Genomic DNA, 20,163 nt, shown 5'->3' with positions numbered 1-20,163 from the left:
TATAGAAAATGGAAAATAAAAGGATTCATTTTTTGAAAATGGAATTATGAAATTGTTAATTTCCTGAAATTATTGGTAGCCTATTTACTGGCTCATCGTATGTATATTGTCGTGTGAATTGTCATTATACTGCGTCGTCTATTTACAAACGCTTGCTGGTTTCGAAATTCCAAAGGCATTTCAAATGGTATTCAGTTCGCTACGTCGTATTATATTTAGAGTGACTGCCTCGTCAGTCTAGTGGCTAGATAAAAGGTCGCAGATCCCAAGGTCCTGGGTTAGAACTCCAGATCGACCCGATAAAAAGTAATCGGGTTTGTCTATCGAAAAATTCTTAAGAACAGTTCGTCTGGAAGTAGCAACTGTACATCCCGTGCCTCAAAATTTCCAGTCGTATCGTATTTGCCGTCCCATTCGATTATAAGAATGTGGAATTAGAGAATGCACCTCTCTTTGTGATGATAATAAATGCGCAGTTGTCCGGTCCGACGATATTATCATAATAATTTAGAGTAACCATATCATGTAATTTATACACGCGTTTTAGAAAATTATCATAAACCCGAGCTAGGCAATCTGACCTTATCTCGTCGGCTTTGTCCCTATGGTGTAATCGTTTATGGGAAACTAGCTCAACGCTGCTTACCCCACGTCAAACGTACCTATTCTACCCCTGTGAGTCATAGCATCATCTAGTAACATGATGCTTAATTATATCCTGATGTTCAGACATACATACAGATATGTAGTATACTCTGAGCCCAGTGGTTATCTGATGATTGGGAGTTCAAAGCAAGGCAAGCATTACTTAATTTCAATGTGCTTGATTATTGATTTGTGTCCATAATTCATCTCGTGCTCAGAGAAGGAAATTATCATGAGGAAATATCCATGTTGTTAATTCTACGTAATTCAACCACGTGTGTATCCACCATACTCCATTGCCGCAGCTTAATGGAATCAGCACTGAATCTTCTTGTCTATGCGAATAAAAGCCTTGGCCCGGTAGGACACTAGCAGCCTGATACTATTAATTTCATTTTAAGACTAGATATATCGTGTATAAAAAATTAAAATTGAATTAAATAAAACACATTTGATTGGATTCCTTGTCCTATATTCCTTTACTATGTTATACACGTATAGTGCTTGCCTGGGCTTGAAACCGAAATCATCGGTTAAGATGCACGCGTTCCAACCACTGGGCTATCTCAGCTTTTCACAGTTGTTTTTACTCGCGTATTATAAAAAAAAAACAAACATTTAATAAAAACACAGTACATTACTATACTCGTATATATGTTTTCAATATAAATAATGACTACCTAACATCTGACATCTAATCACGCTTGCTATGTTCGGACGGAGAAAATACTTTAAAATATTCGCAAAACACGTTGCTTCTCAAAGTGATAAATGCCATGACAGTAAAAAACATCCTATAGTATTTTCATGCATCGATTTGTTTTTTAATTGCTGAAGTATAGGATTAGTCTAGACGCATGTCAAGTGATAAGAAATTGATTTATCCCTGCGCTAAAACGTGTTTTTTTGTATTCATTTTTCAACCTCTTCGTATAAAAGCATAGTTAGGCATTGTATACGTTAGGAGATTATTTATTTGCAATATTAGAATAGCAAGTTTGGCAGAAATAGTATTAATATCAAAATTGTTACAAAAACAGTTTTAAAAAATATATATTTTTAGTTTAATTTATTATTATCATTTCCAAGACTGCAGCGTAGGTTTTCTAATCTAGTTCCTGTTTTCGAGGAATTTCTTGAATTTTGTTTACGTTTTTATTTTATTTTTCTGATAAAACCAACTACTGCTCTCTAACCAGCTTCTTCCTATAGTTTTCATATGAGGTCTTAAACACCCCGTAGCACTTCCTGTGCTCGAGTCAAGAGAGGTCACCTGGACGGAGCATAACATTTTTTCCTAACGTGAACATTTCTGTCAGTTCACGATGAGCACACAGCGAAAGATTTGTTCCATAAGAACGTGACTATTTCAAATTATGTCCACTACAAAAGTACGTCCTCTAATCCTTCGTCGCTTGCAATATGTACTGAGGCTCATCCCTATATTTCGTTATGCACACGGCTTAGTCCTTGTAACGTGCATTAGATTTGTAGATTTAAGAATTGAAGCAGATTATTATTAGAAATATGCTAGCAGTGTTGTCTATTTAAATGTTTACACAGAGCAGTTTGTGTGTGTCAATGTTTCAATCACAGGGTCCTTACACATAATCTAATATTTTGCGAATAGTGCCTCCCACCAACGACTTAATATTACAAAAGCTACCTAATACAGAATTAATAAATTATAGTTAAAACTATGAACGAAATAATCACTTTTTTGTAAAACTCAAAAGCAGGTGAAGTCGAGAGCACAGCTAGTTTATTATGGACATTAAATACATTTATTAATAAAAATAGAAATTATATACACATATACTACACGATTACTGATAATATATCAGTAATCAATGTCTATGCGGGAGTCCCGAATTACCGTTTCAAGTATGATTAAAAACAAAACAATATCTAGCTAAATTGCTCTTGTTTATATGGCTTTGCCTACGCTCGTCTGAGGTTACACCATTCGTCACATTGCTAATGCAACTACTAAGTTTAGTGTTCCGATAAATATCTGACATTTCTTACCACACTAGTATATATATTAATTACTTATCAACAACAACAACAGCCTGTAAATTCCCACTGCTGGGATAAAGGCCTCCTCTCCCTTTTAGGAAAAGGTTTGGAACATATTCCACCACGCTGTTCCAATGCGGGTAGGTGGAATATACATGTGGCAGAATTTCTATGAAATTTTTCACATGCAGGTTTCCTCACGATGTTTTCCTTCACCGCAGAGCACGAGATGAATTATAAAGACAAATTAAGCACATGAAACAGCGGTGCTTGCCTGGGTTTGAACCCGCAATCATCTTTTAAGATGGACGCGTGCTAACAACTGGTCCATCTCGACTCTATATCATATATAGTTACTTATCATCAGACTCGTTTGTAGCTTTTGTATCTAGTAAATATAGAAAAATGAAAATAAGAGGATTCATTTTTTGAAAACGGAATTATGAAATTATTAATTTACTGGAATTATTGGTACCTTATGTACTGGCTCATCGTTTGTATATTGTCCTGTGAATTGTCATTATACTGCGTCGTCTATTTGCAAACGCTCGCTGGTTTCGAAATTCCAAAGGCATTTCAAATGGTATTCAGTTTGCTACGTCACATTATATTTAGAGTGATTGCCTCATCAGTCTAGTGTCTAGATAAAAGGTCGCAGGTGTTATGGTCCTGGGTTCGAACGCTTCCAGGTCGAGCTGACAAAAAGTAATCGGGTTTGTGTCGCGAAAAATTCTCAATTACAGACCATCTGGAAGTAGCAAGTGTACATTCTGTGCCTTGAAAATGTTTTAAAACTTTTCGCCCTGTGCCTTGCCCGTCCTGGAAATAGTTATCCAGTCGTATCGTATTTGCCGTCCCATTCGATTATAAGAATGAGGCATTAGATAATTCACCTGTCTTTGTGCATTCTTTTGCAGTATAATAAATGCGCAGTTGTCTAGTCCAACGATATTATCACAATAATTTAGAGTAACCATGGGATAATAAAATTGGCGTGATATGTCATGCAATTTATATATGTGTGTTAGAAAATTGTCATAAACCCGACCTAGGCAATCTGACCTTATCTCGTCGGCTTTGTCCCTATGGTGTAATCGTTTATGCTAAACTAGCTCAACGCTGCTTAACCCACGTCAAAAGTAACTATTCTACCCCTGTGAGTCATAGCATCATCTAGTAACATGATGCTTAATTATATCTTGATGTTTTTTCGTTGATATTTCGAGCCTCGTTCAGTTCCGCGGTCAATTGGAAGGCAAAGCCAAATTGGCTTCAAAAAAGCTTGTTGTGCTCAGCAAGGCGAGACAGTATTTCACGTTGGCCCATCGCCTAAAACTTTACAAGGCACAAATTCGGCCTCACATAGAGTACTGCTCCCACCTCTGGGCGGGTGCTCCCCAGTACCAGCTCCTTCCATTTGACCGCATCCAACGTAGAGCGGCTCGAGTTATCGACGATCAAGCCCTTTCCGACCTCCTTGATCGTTTGGCTTTGCGTAGAGATGTCGGATCACTCTGCATCTTCTACCGAATTTTTCACGGGGAATGTTCCAAGGAATTGTTCGGATTAATCCCGGCTGCTGAATTTCACCTTCGGACATCTCGTCAAAATTCTAAGTTTCACCCGCACCACCTTGATGTCCGAAAATCCACAACAGCGCGATTTCTCAGACATTTTCTGCTTCGCACCACCACTTTGTGGAACCAGCTTTCGCCAGCGGTTTTTCCGAACCGATACGACATGGGTACCTTCAAGATAAGAGCCTACTTCTTTCTCAAAAGGCCGGCAACGCACCTGCTGGTGTTGCAGATGTCCATGGGCGGTGGTAGTCACTTTCCATCAGATGAGCCTCCTGCTCGTTTGCCACCTATTCCATAAAAAAAAGACATATATATATATATGGATATACTCAGAGCCCAGTGGTTCAGTGGTTAAGGCAAGCATTACTGAATTTCAATGTGCTTGATTATTGATTTATGTCCATAATCCATCTCGTAAAGGAAATTATCATGAGGTAACATCCATGTTGTTAATTGTACGTGATTCAACTACGTGTGTATCCACCAAACTGCATTGGCGCAGCTTAATGGAATCGGCTCTGAACCTTTTCTTCTTTGGGAATAAGAGCCTTGGCCCGGTTGAACACTAGCATGATACTATTCTTTTCATTTTAAGACTAGAAATATAGGAAAAATGATTAAATTAAAACACATTTAATTGGATTCACACACACACACACACACACACACACATACAGCTAATAGTGAGGACTGAGTAGGAGTGACTGAAGATTTGTGCAGCATACTTAAAAAATAATAATTCCATAGCACCGTTTGACACAGTTGTATAATAAATTAGTTTGGTTTAATTTAATCTGTTTTTTTCTTATACAGGAATAGGCTTTTATAAAGATAAGTTTTCTTATAAAAAGGTTTTATTATAATATATCACTTACATATTAGGCTGATTCCACTACCCCATATCAAAGTTTAACTGACACTAAGTGTAAACGTAAGTTCGGGTCACTTTTTGTGACCCCGTAATATTACTTTAAGTATTTCGAGTACGTAGATCTATACACTAAAGAAAGCGCGTCCCTATATGATAAATTAATGATTTTTTAACATGATAAACATAATTAACATTTTTTTTCTGTCGTTACTTTTCTCACGCACACGAAGACATTCTGTAAACACTAGTGTTACTCATACTAATACACGCATAGTATTTGTACGTGGAGGGGCGCGTCTTCGTAAGCGAATAGAATACGAGTATATCTCATAAAATATGTTTTATTTATTAAGCAGTGTGCTTAATTTAAACTTGATTATTTGTGTAGAATTTACATATATAGATTATCCGTGTCAACAAGACCCAACATGATTCATTATGATTGGATAATTTACTATTTATTTAAATATAAAGGTTGTGATATTAGCTGGCGTTCTTAATTTAAATTCAATCTTAAATTACTACAGCCTGTAAATTTCCCACTGCTGGGCTAAGGTCTCCTTTCTTATTAAGAAGAGGATTTGGAACATATTCCACCACGCTATTCCAATGAAGGGTTGAGGAATGCACATGTGGCAGAATTTCGATGAAATTAGACACATGCAGGTTTCCTCACGATGTTTTCCTTCACCGCGGAGCACGTGATGAATTATAAATACAAGTTATGCACACACGTATAGTGCTGCCTGGGCTTGAACCCAAAATGGGCTATCTCAGCTCTTTACAATTGTTTTTACTCGCTTATTATTTAAAAAACAACATTTAATAAAAAACACAGAAGTACTAACTGTACTCATATGTTTTCAATATAAATAATGACTACCTAACATCTGGCATCTAATCACGCTCGCTATGTTCGGATGGAGAAAGTACTTGATACTCGCAAAACACGTTGATTCTAAAACAGATACATGCCATTATAGTAAAAAAACATCCTATAGTATTTTCATGCATCGATTTGTTTTTTAATTGCTGAAGTATACGAGTAGTCAACATAGATGCATGTCAAGTGATAAGAAATTGATTTATTTCTGCGCTAAAACCTCTACGTATAACAGCATAGTTAGGCATTGTATACAGTAGGATTATTTATCTGCAATATTATAAAAGAATTTTTATTTAGTTTAATTTATTATTATCATTTCTAAAGCTGCACTTGCTTTTTCTATTTTAGTTCCTCGAAAACAATTTTCTTGAATTTTGTTTACGTTTTTATTTTATTTTTCTGATAAAACTTATTACTACTATTTAACCGGGTAGTAACTTCTTCCTATAGTTTTCATACGAGGTCCTTAACACCCCGTCGCACACAGGAATCGAAATCGAGAGAAAGGTCACCTGGGCATAACCTTTTTTCCTAACGTGAACATTTCTGTCAGTTCACTATGAGCACACAGTGAAAGATATTTGTTCCATAAGAACGTGACTATTTCAAATTATTTCCCCTACAAAAGTACGTCCTCTAATCCTTCGACGCTTGCAATACGTACTGAGACTCATCCCTATATTTCGTTATGCACACGGCTTAGTCCTTGTAACATGCATTAGATTTGTAGATTTAAGAATTGAAGCGGATTATTATTAGAAATATGCTAGCAGTGCTTTAAATGTTTACAGGGAGCAGTTTGATCTAGTAAAGATATAATATTTACCAATACATAACAGTTATTGTTCATTGTATGTTTACATTATGCAAGCGTATTAGTGTGTTCGGAAACTTTACGCATGCTCCGGTTTGTACGAGTAATGTATAGATAGATAGCCTGCCTTTTTGGCCAAGTATAGCTAATCAGACTGCATATCATAAGCATTCTCGAGGTCCTGGCCTTACCCACCCTGGTAAAGTCGATATTACTTTTCTGGAAATAAATTTTCATTAGAGGCTCGAAGCTTGAAAGTTAGCAGTTATGACACTCTCGTGGCAGGTGAAGTCCAATAGTTTAACTGCGAGAGTGTCAACTGTCATCTTCAGGGACCGATGTCTTTTATATTCAAAAATTCTTATTTTTATTTAAATGGCATAATGATTTAGACGACTTTATTTAATTGATTATTTTTTATGACAGATAAAATTTTGAGTTAGTAAAAGATTACTTAATCTATGTCAGATCGGCTTATCTGGTGAGGGCTATAGCCATAAGACCACCCATTGAACAACGGAACCATTGTATCTACTTAATCTTAGCAATTTTCTTCACTGTAACCTTACTGTGAAAAGATTTCAACAAAGTATATTTTTAAATGCCATATATTCGTCAACTCTATTTTTAAATTTAATCACAAGAGTTAAATACATAATTTGAATAAATATTCATACTAAGCGATATAGAATGTTTATTTTTTTTCAATCCTAATTTTGAAATGTTATTTATTCTGTTGAGTTTTAGTAATTGTTAATTAATTTATTTGATATTATCTTATATATTTATGCTTGTTAGATTTTAGTTTTTCATTTAAGACTCTATTAGTTATTAACTTAATATATAGTGTTGTAAATACCTGTAGTGAGTGATAAATAGTCACCTAAGTTTTAAATTTTTTTCGTTAATGTCGTGTATAAGTATTTAAAGTAATTAACTAATAAAAAATATAAACGTTAAGAGTATATTACTAGTATTTTACTAAATTATTATTATATTAAAAATTATCATAAGTAATTTTGAGTTAAGTTATAAATGCACTAAGTTAACCTGAAAGATTAAGTTTGCGGGTAATCTGCTTTTGTATATGATGATTACATTATATACAAAAAACAGGCCGAATAATGCAAATGAAGAGATAAGGCTGTTTTCTAGATATGTTGTAGGCGAAGCTTAGAAAAAATTAACTTGAAATTGACGACCTCGATTTCCTATGTGCGTTCGCCGCCATCTGGAAAAAAGGGTAGGATATCGTTTTCTAGCGATGACTCGGCTACGCGTCGTGATTCGAGAATTGTTATAAGATACTTTTTTTGTTGCTTCATTTACGTCCTACAATTTGAGTCCTATATATTTTATCCGCTGATGGTAATTGAGATATCTGAAGAGAAAAATAAAGATACGATTAAGATGTTTTTGCTACTTTCACGTTTTTCGTAGCATGTTTTAAATAATTGTCTATTGGAAAAGTTGTAGAGCATGTTGATAAAATATTTCACTACTGAGATACAAAGTGTAGTATACACTGGTGATGATTATTATTATTTTTTTTTAATATTATAGAATCTGTAAGAAATATTAACTATTCCTTACATCGTCTATGTGCCACCAACCTTGGGAACTAAGATGTTATGTCCCTTGTGCCTGTAGTTACACTGGCTCGCTCACCCTTCAAATCGGAACACAACAATACTGAGTACTGTTATTTGGCGGTAGAATAACTGATGAGTGGGTGGTACCTACCCAGACGGGCTTGCACAAAGCCTTACCACCAAGTAAATCAGAATAATTTTAAATTAAACAGTACCAGCGAATTGGAAAATAAAATATCCTGACATGAGAATAACCGTTTTCCGATTCTGTTGTAACCGTATATATTTCTCCACAAAAGAGTTACCGACTATGCTGTCGATTACCAGGAGGAACCTATTCAGACGGGCTTTGCATAAAGTCTACTCACACGTTTTATTATTTAAATTTTGTTAAACTTTTCAGGCGTCTAATGTTATCATATCAATGGACAAAAAACTAAATAAATTGATGTATCTACACGTCATAACCAGACTCATAAGAAGTTATTGAAAAAATTATTACGTCAGTGCGATTGACCTATTTCCTGAATAAAATATTAAGTACAATATATTACGTGACCCATAAAAAAGCCATGCATGTGCTTGTACATATATCTAAACAACTATCCATTCTATTTTATGGATGTGTCGATAAGATTACCACAGATAATATAAGTATTATTATTAGTGTCAATTTTTTGTCTACGTTATGAAAAATATTGATACCGTTAAAATGTATAAAATAAAATTATGCTATTGTGTAACAATTTCCCTGACATGCATAGAAAATAAAAAACATTGTATTTGTTTATTACATTAATATTTGACATGAGACGGCATTTAAAACTTTGTCTTGGTCAAAATACTGAAAAAAAAGTTTTATAATGAGACGACTGTTTCTTTAGTATTTTACCCGTTTGTTAAAAGTTTAAAATGATGAACAAATTTTATTACGGCTTGGTAAGTACGCGAACACGTCCTTTTTCCACGTGAAGTGAAACCAAGTATAACTATGTGAAATCTCACATGCACGTAGGGGGTTTTAAAAGGCAGCGGAACTCTTAGTCATGCGCCACGTCATTGCTTTCCCATACTACCGTAACGCCTTAAAGCGATCATGTCCTTACAGGCCGTGGGATCACTATTTGACATCATCTGTTATGTGTGGTTTTCATCTTACAACTGATTGAAATGAAATTTTAAAATACGAACAATTTTTAAAAATAGAAGCTCCTCATTATTTTCGACTGACCTTCAAAAAGGAGGAGGTTATCAATTCGTTTGTATTTTTTTTATGTTTGTTACCTCACAACTTTTGACTGGGTGGACCAATTTTGATATTTTTTTTTGTTTGCAAGCTGTTTATTTGGAGTCGGTGTTAGCCAAGAAAACCCAGTATATATCAATAAACAGTACGAGAATACTTTAAGAAATATGTTTTTTACAAATAACCTTTTACAGAATAGTATACTGGGTCAAACAGGGAGCTGGTATCGCTTCTTTCTTTTGTTTGTTGAGGCGCGTGTCCGTAGTTGACAGCGGCTCCAAATATAAAAATAACTGTAACGACATTATATAATCATAAATCGACGTTTAAGTAGTCTAATATTTTTCATTTCGTTTTACTTAGGAGGACTTTTATTATTTCTTAGTGCATATTCATTTGGTTTAAAATAGTGTTTTGTTTGAAGTCGGTTTTTCTTTTTGTCAATTTTTTTATGTATTCATATGTTATAATCAAATGAATTGTTACATTTATTTTATATGACGTTCTAGCGATAAAGTCGATTTTTGTTAAACTCCGCAGCTAAAACAGTAACATTGAATTATCATAGAAGCCGATAACTTGTTACTACCATGATAATATTAATGGTGGTGTTATTTTGCCTTGTTTTATTATGAAATTTTATTTATTCGCTTACTGAAATGTCTAGAAGATAGTATCTTGTCTTCATACTTTTTTAATAGGAAGGCAGACGAACTGGCTGCTTGTGCTCTGTAAAAAGTATTTATTAATTACAACGTTGCCATTGAATGGGCTAATAATACATCCCTGATACTTGTTATACTTTTTAAACTGGCACAGAAATACCAGAACACATTATTGGAAGTCTCGCTGTTTAAAGGCAGCATAATAAAAATATCCGAGATGGCCCAGTGGATGAATCGCATACATCAAAACCGATGATTGTGTATTCAAAAAGAGGCAAGAACCACCGAATTTACTTGGTGTTTAAGTTGAGTTTATAATTCATCTCGAGCTCGGCGGTAATGGAAAACATCGTGAGGAAATCTACATCTATTCTCAACACAATTTTGTCACATGTGAATCGAACCCGCACTGAAGCAGTCCAAATCAAAAATAAAAATAAACTTTATTCAGGTAGGCTTTTACAAGTACTTTTGAATCGTCATTGAACAATTAAGTAAGCTACCACCGGAAAATAGATTATACCGAGAAGAATCGGCAAGAAAATCAGTAGTGACTCTTTTCAACAATTTAAATATACAATTATATTACTTAAATACAATTATATATGTATGCAATGTATCCTGCCTGGAAGTCAACAGGTATTAATTCCAAGCTTTTTTATCATCTACAAAATCTTGTATCGAATAATACGCTTTATTTGCCGGTGTATTTTTTACAAACGATTTGAATTTACGAATCGGCAAAGCTAAATATGTCTGTGGAATTTTAACATAGAAACGGATACCTTCCCCCAAGAAAGATTAATTGACTTTGCGGAGTCGGAAACTTGGCGTTATAAGCTTATCCTTACGTCTAGTGCATATACAATGATTATCACTGATTTTATCAACGTGATCAATGTTAATGTGAATATACATAATATTGTTGCAAATATATTGTGATGCAATATTGATTATTTCCACTTTGTTAAAAACATCCCGAAGAGAGTCTCTAGCTCTAACAGTGTTGTGGAATATGCTAACGAGGCCAGCAGTGGGAAATTTACAGGTTGTTATTATACGCTGCTGAAAACGAAACATTGAATCTATAAATTTATCTCTGTATTTCTAACTACGTTGAAATAGCTTTATCTCAAAAATATTCAACGCATTTTCTAAGCCAATACGATAATGTATCCTTCTTTCCTATAAGCTTGTGTTCGATTACGTTAACATAATCACCTAAATCGGATTCAGAATGTGCGCTTATATGTATACAATCTATACGACTGGTTTTTCTTTGTATTTGCTAATCTTCAAGACAAAATGAGGGTAGGAGTAAATTCTGTACGATAGGTATTTGCGTAATATAATTTAAGTAGTTTTGGTAATTCATTGATGATTCGTCAAAACGCACCATATAGACAGACGGACATTCAAGCAGACAGTTTTACTTTCTCAATCATAAACATAGTACAAATTAAATTTTTTACTTATAACGAAATTACTGAAACCATTATTCAATGATATTTTGCTGCGTTTCTCAAAGAAGTAATTTTCAAATATTTCTTATATCTGAATTAAACATATTATGTTACTATGACTATTGATGATGATATCCTGACTGATTTCGGTAACGGCAGTATCACTGAAGACTAGCCAAATAGGCACAACATTGTACCGCACAATTATGTGCGCTAATGTTAAGACAAATCCAACAAAGAAATAGTTAAGACCCAGTACCAACTCCAATATGTGCACAGAAGGATTATACATACTTACAGCTCCCAGAATCTCACCGGCCTGACCTTGAGTTTGAATTTATAACCTAAGCATCGGATGTAGTAGTGGCCTTGTATGTAAAAAACCTACTTGGCACTCAAACCCATGACTATAGTACAAATTAGACATATAATATGCGAGTAACGAAGGTCTTTGAATGACGCGTTCGTGAAAACCAATAAGCCTTCGAATCAGGGTTAGAAAAATAAGAGGTACCTCTGTATTTTATCCTTCAACCAACACCGACGTGTTAGTAATAACATACGTAAGGAATAAGAAAACATTCACGTTACTTTCTATCATGTTCGACTAAGCTTTTCAATCTATGATCAGTTTACTAACATAATTTTTATTGTTTATTGTAATCAATTGTAATTATTACGCATGAAACAATAATTTTATTCATTTAATAGTCTAAGAAACCGACTATCTAATCTAAACTATCAAACACTCGAGTTCATCAAAATCGGTTAAACCGTTTTTAAAATAAACAGAATAATTATAAAAAAATATAGTATAAACTACTTTTATTTTTACTATAAAGCAATGCAATAGTATGACGTATGACTTAGGGCCAACTTAGTTAACAATATAATAATGTTATAAGTGTAGTTCTAGTGTTTGTAGCACTAGACTTATTTCCTTTGGCATATCTTTTATAATGCCTTGCCTTTAATATTGCAAGTTAAGAATGACTTAACAAAAAAGAAATGACACAAATATTTTCAAAAATACGCATTTAAATATCCGTCTTGCGATAATTATAGGCAAACCAAGTCTTAGTAAAAACCCTTTAAAAAATGATTGCAAGGATGCGATTGGAAATAGCTTCCTTATTAATTACAAACGGTTGAAAAAAGAACATCGATCAATAACTAATTCAATATACGATAAATAAAAATAAGGATAATAAAAAAAATAATTTACATTATTTTAAAATCAATAATTGTATTTTCGTGGGCCACCTCTAACAGTTTTTATATCTATAGGGGAAAAAATAGGAGATTATTTTGTTATAAACCAATTTTATTAGAGATTCGTTACACCTGAATCAACAAGTACATTTAACATTATATTGGCGTAAATCTGAAAACAAGACAAGCTTTACATTCCCTTATGTCTTTGTAATAAGAGTTAAATTAGCTTGAAGGATTGGTGCAAATAAATTTGTCACATTAGGCAAGGACACAATCGTCTGTGGTTGTCATGGCGACGGCCCCATTAAGTCCAACACATATTAACACAGATAGCTCGTATGTCGTAAATTCTTAATGTAAATCGTACAATGCGAGAAATTTGTTATAGGGAATCCAAATTCTTATATTAATTCGAGAATCAAAATGAATTCTATTGTTTGGTACAAGTTTGATAAATGTCAACTGTTTGAAGTTATACATATGCGACAGGTTGTTAGTTTATTTTAATTAAAAGTTTGTTAATAAATCAAGTTTGAACGTCATGAAGATAATATTTTATGTAACTAATATTTGGCATACTAGACGATTACACATGGAACAGATTAACATAGAATTTAATTTAAGTTACACATACACACACACACACACACACATGACAAAGTAATGCGCCGATTCTTTATTAATTAAACAAAAGTGTAAAGCCTTCTCCTTTTTTGAGGAAAAGGTTTATGCCACCACGCTGATCTGATGAGCGATGGACCCACATGGCAGAAATTCGAATTACACATGTAGATTTATTCTCGATGAATTTTCGCGTTCTAATCACTTTACACTCTCGGCTCGATTACCACTATGTAAAAAAATACTGACAGTGAAAATCTTGGTGATTACAAGAATTTTATTTTAAGATACATTTGAGAAACAAACTGCTTTGTAATATGAGTGCAGTCTGCGTGGGCAATCATCTACCGGAAATTGTAGCACAAAGGTGCACTATTCGCATTGTTCTTCAGCAGTGAGATCAAGCAAATGCAATTATATATACATTAGGAACAAAGGATCCCAGCAGCTTAACCAAAACAAATGCATGCGATCGAACCGTGCCATGCTCTAGTGAATACGTTGGTGCTCTATGCTATATGTTGGTGTTAATGCGATTTGAATCTATTATTTTGTTGATAAGACATTGTAACCCATTGTGATGATATCTATCTATATCTTGTAGGCACAATAGACATCTTAGTTATTCAGGTAAGGATTGGTAAGACCGGCCCAGGCTAGCGCGTATATATATTGGCAATGTAATAACACAATTTGTACAGGCACAAATATTTATAGTCGTACCTGGAGTTTTTGTTTATTATATTATGATTTCTAAACATCATAACAACACTAATTTAATTGGTAGTGGGATTAAATGCAAGACATGTTGGGTTACCACTCGTGTGACAGATATTCCGCGCTCAAATAGTGATATTTGGAAAAAATATTCGAACGTAAAAACCGGGAATTTCTGTCGGTCATTATTAATTTTTACAATTAACAAACTCGTCATCAATATGAAGTTGAATTTGAATCTTTATAATTGGAGAAATCCACAAATCAAAGAAAATAATTTCTAGATACTTATCATAGAATAAAATATAATATATTATACCAATGATAAGAAAAATTGACTTTGTAACCCAGCTCGTATTTGGTGGGTGCGTGTAATAGTTTTATTAAATATGAAGCCTTAAATATATCGCAGTAAGGTTGTTAACCTACTGAGTATTTCGGTAGGATGTTAGGACGTTTTGGTAATTTGGTTTATGAATAAAAATGACTTCTATTAGGATTATTAAAACTGAGGCCTCTAATTAGTATTTATTGTATAGAAAAAATATGAAAAGAAAATTAGCATTTTAATTTATAAGACACGATTAATCATGAATCAGTCTGGGTACAAGCAATCTCCCTTCTAGCTATTGTTAAGTAAAACAAAAACATTAAAGTCTTAATAGCACCAAGAAAACATTTCGGGTCGTAAAAGGAAAGTAAATGTCGGCGCAAATTAATAGTAGCAATTCTTACGCACAATTCAATTATGTCCATTATGGTTTATTATTTAAAGTGTAATTAAATAGAGTACTCGAAGAAATATCCAATAAAAAGGCATGGTTTACAAAGATTAAGATAATTCACTGAACATTAAGTGGAAGTTTGCAAAGATGATATAATCTTTTACGTGGTCAAATCTTCTGTTTGAAAATGTATTCCTTTTCAACCGACTTCCAAAAGGAGGAGGTTATCAATTCGTCTGTATTTTTTTTTTTTTTTTTTTTTTTTTTTTTTTTATGTTTGTTACCTCATAACTTTTCACTGGGTGGACCGATTTTGATAAATTTTTTTTTGTTTGAAAGGTAGTGCTTCCCGTGGGGTCCCATTTTTTTTATTTTTTTTTCCGATGATGGTATCCATGTGAAAACGACATAAGTCTTAAATTTGCATTATGTATATGCGCGACAAATAGGTGAATAACTGAAAATCACGTTAACCAATTTTGATAATTCTTTTTTTATTATAAAATATATACTTCAAGGGTAATTTGGTGAAAGTTTGGTAAGGTTCTGAGCACAGGATCCATGACAAAGTAACAGAACGGAAGGGAACGGAACAATTCTGAGGAGCACGTTAGCGATACTCGATCGAATCTTTTATTTATAGGTTATTTGGATATTTGAGTCACCTTCCGTAATGTGGTTATGTTTATGTAATTATCATAGTCGAATATTATAATCAACTAGCTACCCACCCCGGCTTCGCACGGGTGCAATACTGATACTAAATATACTACAGAATTTGTTTATATACGACATCACATCGCAATCTTCTAAAATTATCAGTGTTTCTTTACTATATTGTTCATGTATTATATACAAAAACCTTCCCCTTGAATCACACTATCTTTTAAAAAAAACCGCATCAAAATCCGTTGCGTAGATTTAAAGATATAGGGACAGAGAAAGCGACTTTGTTTTATACTATGTAGTGATGGAACTCCTATACGGCTCGCAGTTAGGGTGCGATATGGGGCAGAATTTCTTACTATCTTTAACCAAATTTTGTGTATGTGATGTGATGTCATATGATGTACGAAATATAGTTGGTCTTTTTCAAAGTTTTTTTGCTGAGTTCGATTACAGCTCTTTCGAGGGATCCTTGTAGTTCACGCCGCGTGACGTATTAAATCCGCATTTTCGAAAGTCTATTTTTGCTTTATTCGCAAGTTTCCTTTGAAATTGTCCTCGAAGTAGTTTCTGACTCGTATAAACGGAACGCTTAATCTATCCATATTAAAAAAAATTAGTTAGTCAACATCAGCTTCACTTAAAATCAAAAAATAAATAAAATTTTAACAAAAAGAAAAACCGACTTCAAACAAAACCCTATTTTAAAACAAATGAATATTCACGAAAAAGTAATAAAAATAATTGCGTATTCAACATATTTTTTAGAGTCTTCCTAAGTTAAATGAAATGAAAAATATTAGACTACTTAAAAGTCGATTAACGATTATATCATGTAGTTATAATTATTGTTATATTTGGAGTCGGTGTCAGCCAATAAAACCCTACAGTATATCTATCAAAAAACAATACGAGAATACTTTAACAAATATGTTTTTTACAAATTACCTTTTACACAATAATATACTGGATCAATCAAGGGGCTCGTATCGCTTCTTTCTTTTGATTGTTGGGGCAAGGACACTGTAGCTGACACCGGCTCCAAATATACCAATAACTATAACTACATGATATAATCGTTAATCGACTTTTAAGTAGTCTAATATTTTTCATTTCATTTAACTTAGGAAGACTCTAAAAAATATGTTGAATACGCAATTATTTTTATTACTTTTTCGTGAATATTCATTTGTTTTAAAATAGGGTTTTGTTTGAAGTCGGTTTTTCTTTTTGTTAAAATTTTATTTATATGAATTTCATATTCTTTATCGACGGGTTATAAGATGTTGTATATAATATTGCCATATGATAAAATTAGTAATAAGTAATATATGACACAAAACATTTTTGACCATGGAATTTACTTATTTTTGTATGTCGTATATAACATTGCTTACAAGCACATGGTAAGTGATCTCCCTCACCCATATACACTGGCACTTAAAGAAATGTAATATCTTCACTCTATTTGTGTACTGCTAAACACGAGACCGAAGCTGTTTTTGTGTCTGTGATAATACTCGTATAAGCTATTACTCCTACGGAGTTGTACTCTGTACAAGCTCACAGATTTTACGCACCTCCTGTGTTTCTTAGGGTTAATACAAAAGTTTCTCAAAGCTATATTAGAAAAGTACAAATTAAGATTCACCATAAATTTGAGTAACAATATTATTTTTGTTTACAGATGGATTGGCGAGTTTCCCTATTGACAAGATCCTTCTACAAGTAAAATGCTGTCCGGTTACAATGGCAGCTTTGATGATATATCAATGATCAAATATGCGTCCGCTGCTATGAATCTAAACGGCACATCTTTCGTCGGGGGAGTCCTGATTTTGACAAAAACGTTAACAGGAGAATCAGTCGAAGTGATAGACGAACCAAAATCGAATCGAACAACCGATATCATCGATGTGAAAATTGTCCAAGTGGCTTTCTGCATACTCTATTCCATAATATTCGTGCTCGGCGTTTTTGGAAACGTTCTCGTCTGCTATGTTGTCTTCCGAAATCGAGCGATGCAAACTGTCACGAACCTCTTCATAACAAACTTGGCTTTATCGGACATACTACTTTGTGTTTTTGCTGTTCCTTTGACACCTATGTACACTTTTATTGGAAGATGGGTCTTTGGACGATTGTTATGCCATTTAATGCCATATGCTCAAGGGACTAGTGTCTATATTTCCACTCTCACACTAACATCGATAGCGATAGACAGATTCTTTGTCATTATTTATCCCTTTCATCCAAGAATGAAGCTTAACACTTGCATATTCATTATAATATTTATTTGGGTATTTTCTTTAGTCGTCACATGTCCTTATGGACTCTTTATGGGGATCCAAATAACGAATAATAAAACATACTGCGAGGAAAGTTGGCCATCTGACAAATCGAGAAAAATCTTTGGAGTCTTCACGACTGTTTTACAATTCCTTATACCATTTTTAGTTATAGCGATATGTTATACGTGCGTTAGTTTAAGATTAAACGACCGAGCTCGGTCGAAGCCAGGTGCTAAAAATACAAGAAGGGAAGAAGCAGACAGAGATAGAAAAAGAAGAACGAATAGGATGCTCATATCCATGGTCGCTATATTTGGCATATCTTGGTTGCCATTAAATTTAATAAATATATTTAACGACTTCTACGCTCAGATGACGGAGTGGAATTATTATTACGTTTCCTTCTTTCTCGCACATTCTATGGCAATGGCATCGACATGCTATAACCCTTTCCTGTACGCGTGGTTAAATGAGAATTTTAGAAAGGAGTTCAAACAAGTTCTACCGTTTTTCGAATCGACAGGAGGTGTTCGGAACAGCTATCACTCAGGGAGGATGCCTACCCATAAAACTGATAAAATATGCAACGGTAATGAAACGATTCAAGAAACGTTATTAGCGTCTTCTTTCAATAGAGGACCGTCAATAAAACAACGGATATTTGACGGTGGAAAGAAAGACAATGGTGTTGAGATTGAAAACATTCTGTTAGAAGAGAAGAATATCTCATCAACGTTTCAACCAAAGAATGAGAATATTAATTTACAGTTAATAGACGAAGAATCACAAATCAGCGAACCGAAGTAGACAAATCCAATCAAATAGTAAGTGTTATATTTATGTATGTATGTATATATGTATTCTGATCATTGATAAATTCAAGAAGATTATTGAATTTAAATAATTATATTTTAATTGAGTCGAGTGCATATTAACCGATGATTGCGGGTTCAAACCCAGGCAAGCACCGCTGATTCATGTGCTTAATTTGTCTTTATAATTCATCTCGTACTCAGCGGTGAAGGAAAACATCGAAACCTGCATGTGACAAATTTCATAGAAATTCTGCCACATGTGTATTCCACCAACCCGCATTGGAACAGCGTGGTGGAATATGTTGAGAGGAGGCCTTTAGCCCAGCAGTGGGAATTTACAGGCTGTTGTTGTTGTTATTGTTGTATATTATTGAATTAATTTAATTTTTCACTGTGAGATGCGCTATTACAATGAAATATAGTCAAACATCCGTTTGTTTCACTAATATACGAAAAAGCGTCCCATTTATAATGATAAACAGTAAGAGTATTATTTAGCAAAGCATGTTTATTTTATGTAACTTGGTTTTCACTTTGTTTACGATGCAGTAATGGTCCAAGTTTTCTTTAAGTGCATTTCTTGCTTAAATAAATAGTAAGGCAACTTCACTGCACATTTTTTGCACCTCGATGTGTTTTATTTGACGAGGTCGTAATTACTTCAGTGTTTCTATTACTGTGTTACATGCGATTTTATCGATCATGAATTCGCGTACTACAAAATTGCACACGGAAAATTCAGAGGCAAACAAAAACATATAATACAAAACCTTTTCGAGTAATGATAGAAAATAATTTCTTCTTATGTTGAGTTTTGTTCAGATAATCATTATATGACTAAAATTATTATGCTTTCTATACTAAAAAGCAGTCGATTATAAATATACGGTAGTTAAATAAGCTAAGTCAAGGTCAAAATATTCTTTGAGCAAGGAGGCTCATAAAAGCAGTTTTTAATGGCACTTTTCTCTTTGGTAAAATTTATTGTTGCTTAAAGTTTGAAGTTTCTAAAACCAGACAAGGCTTTACATTTCTTTGAGTCCTGTATTTTTTTTTAAAGCGTAATGAAATGCATCTCTTTTTTTTAAACTTCCTAAGAATATTGGTAGCAATGTTTTAGTCCGCTTAAGCATTTTGTAATTAAAAATAATATCGTTATATATTATTTATGTAATAAATATTTCATCTCTTGTAATAACTTCACTAAATTTCATAACAAACACAAATATTAGTTAATCCAAGTACAAATTAAATTATAGACAAACCTAAAGTTTTGAGCGAATAAATAACTGTATTCTATAAGAAGGAAATCGAACCTTGTCGTAGAACAAA

The 20,163-nt window shown here is 33.6% G+C and overlaps 1 protein-coding gene across 1 annotated transcript in view; it reads left to right on the top strand.

Annotated features, from left to right (window-relative positions):
• Nucleotides 1-18,840, top strand: part of LOC124536252 (prolactin-releasing peptide receptor-like) — an 81,804-nt gene extending 62,964 nt beyond the window's left edge. The window contains exon 2 of the mRNA XM_047112758.1: nucleotides 17,413-18,840. Within this exon, the coding sequence (XP_046968714.1) occupies nucleotides 17,459-18,823 (1,365 nt within the window). The 5' untranslated portion in view covers nucleotides 17,413-17,458 and the 3' untranslated portion in view covers nucleotides 18,824-18,840. The remainder of the gene's footprint in view (nucleotides 1-17,412) is intronic.
• Nucleotides 18,841-20,163: the final 1,323 nt, after the last annotated feature.

The sequence above is a fragment of the Vanessa cardui genome, chromosome 16, assembly GCF_905220365.1.
Source record: "Vanessa cardui chromosome 16, ilVanCard2.1, whole genome shotgun sequence".
Classification (NCBI taxonomy): domain Eukaryota; kingdom Metazoa; phylum Arthropoda; class Insecta; order Lepidoptera; family Nymphalidae; genus Vanessa; species Vanessa cardui.
The sequence above is the reverse complement of the archived record's forward strand: the minus strand, read 5'-3'. Positions and strand labels throughout refer to the sequence as shown.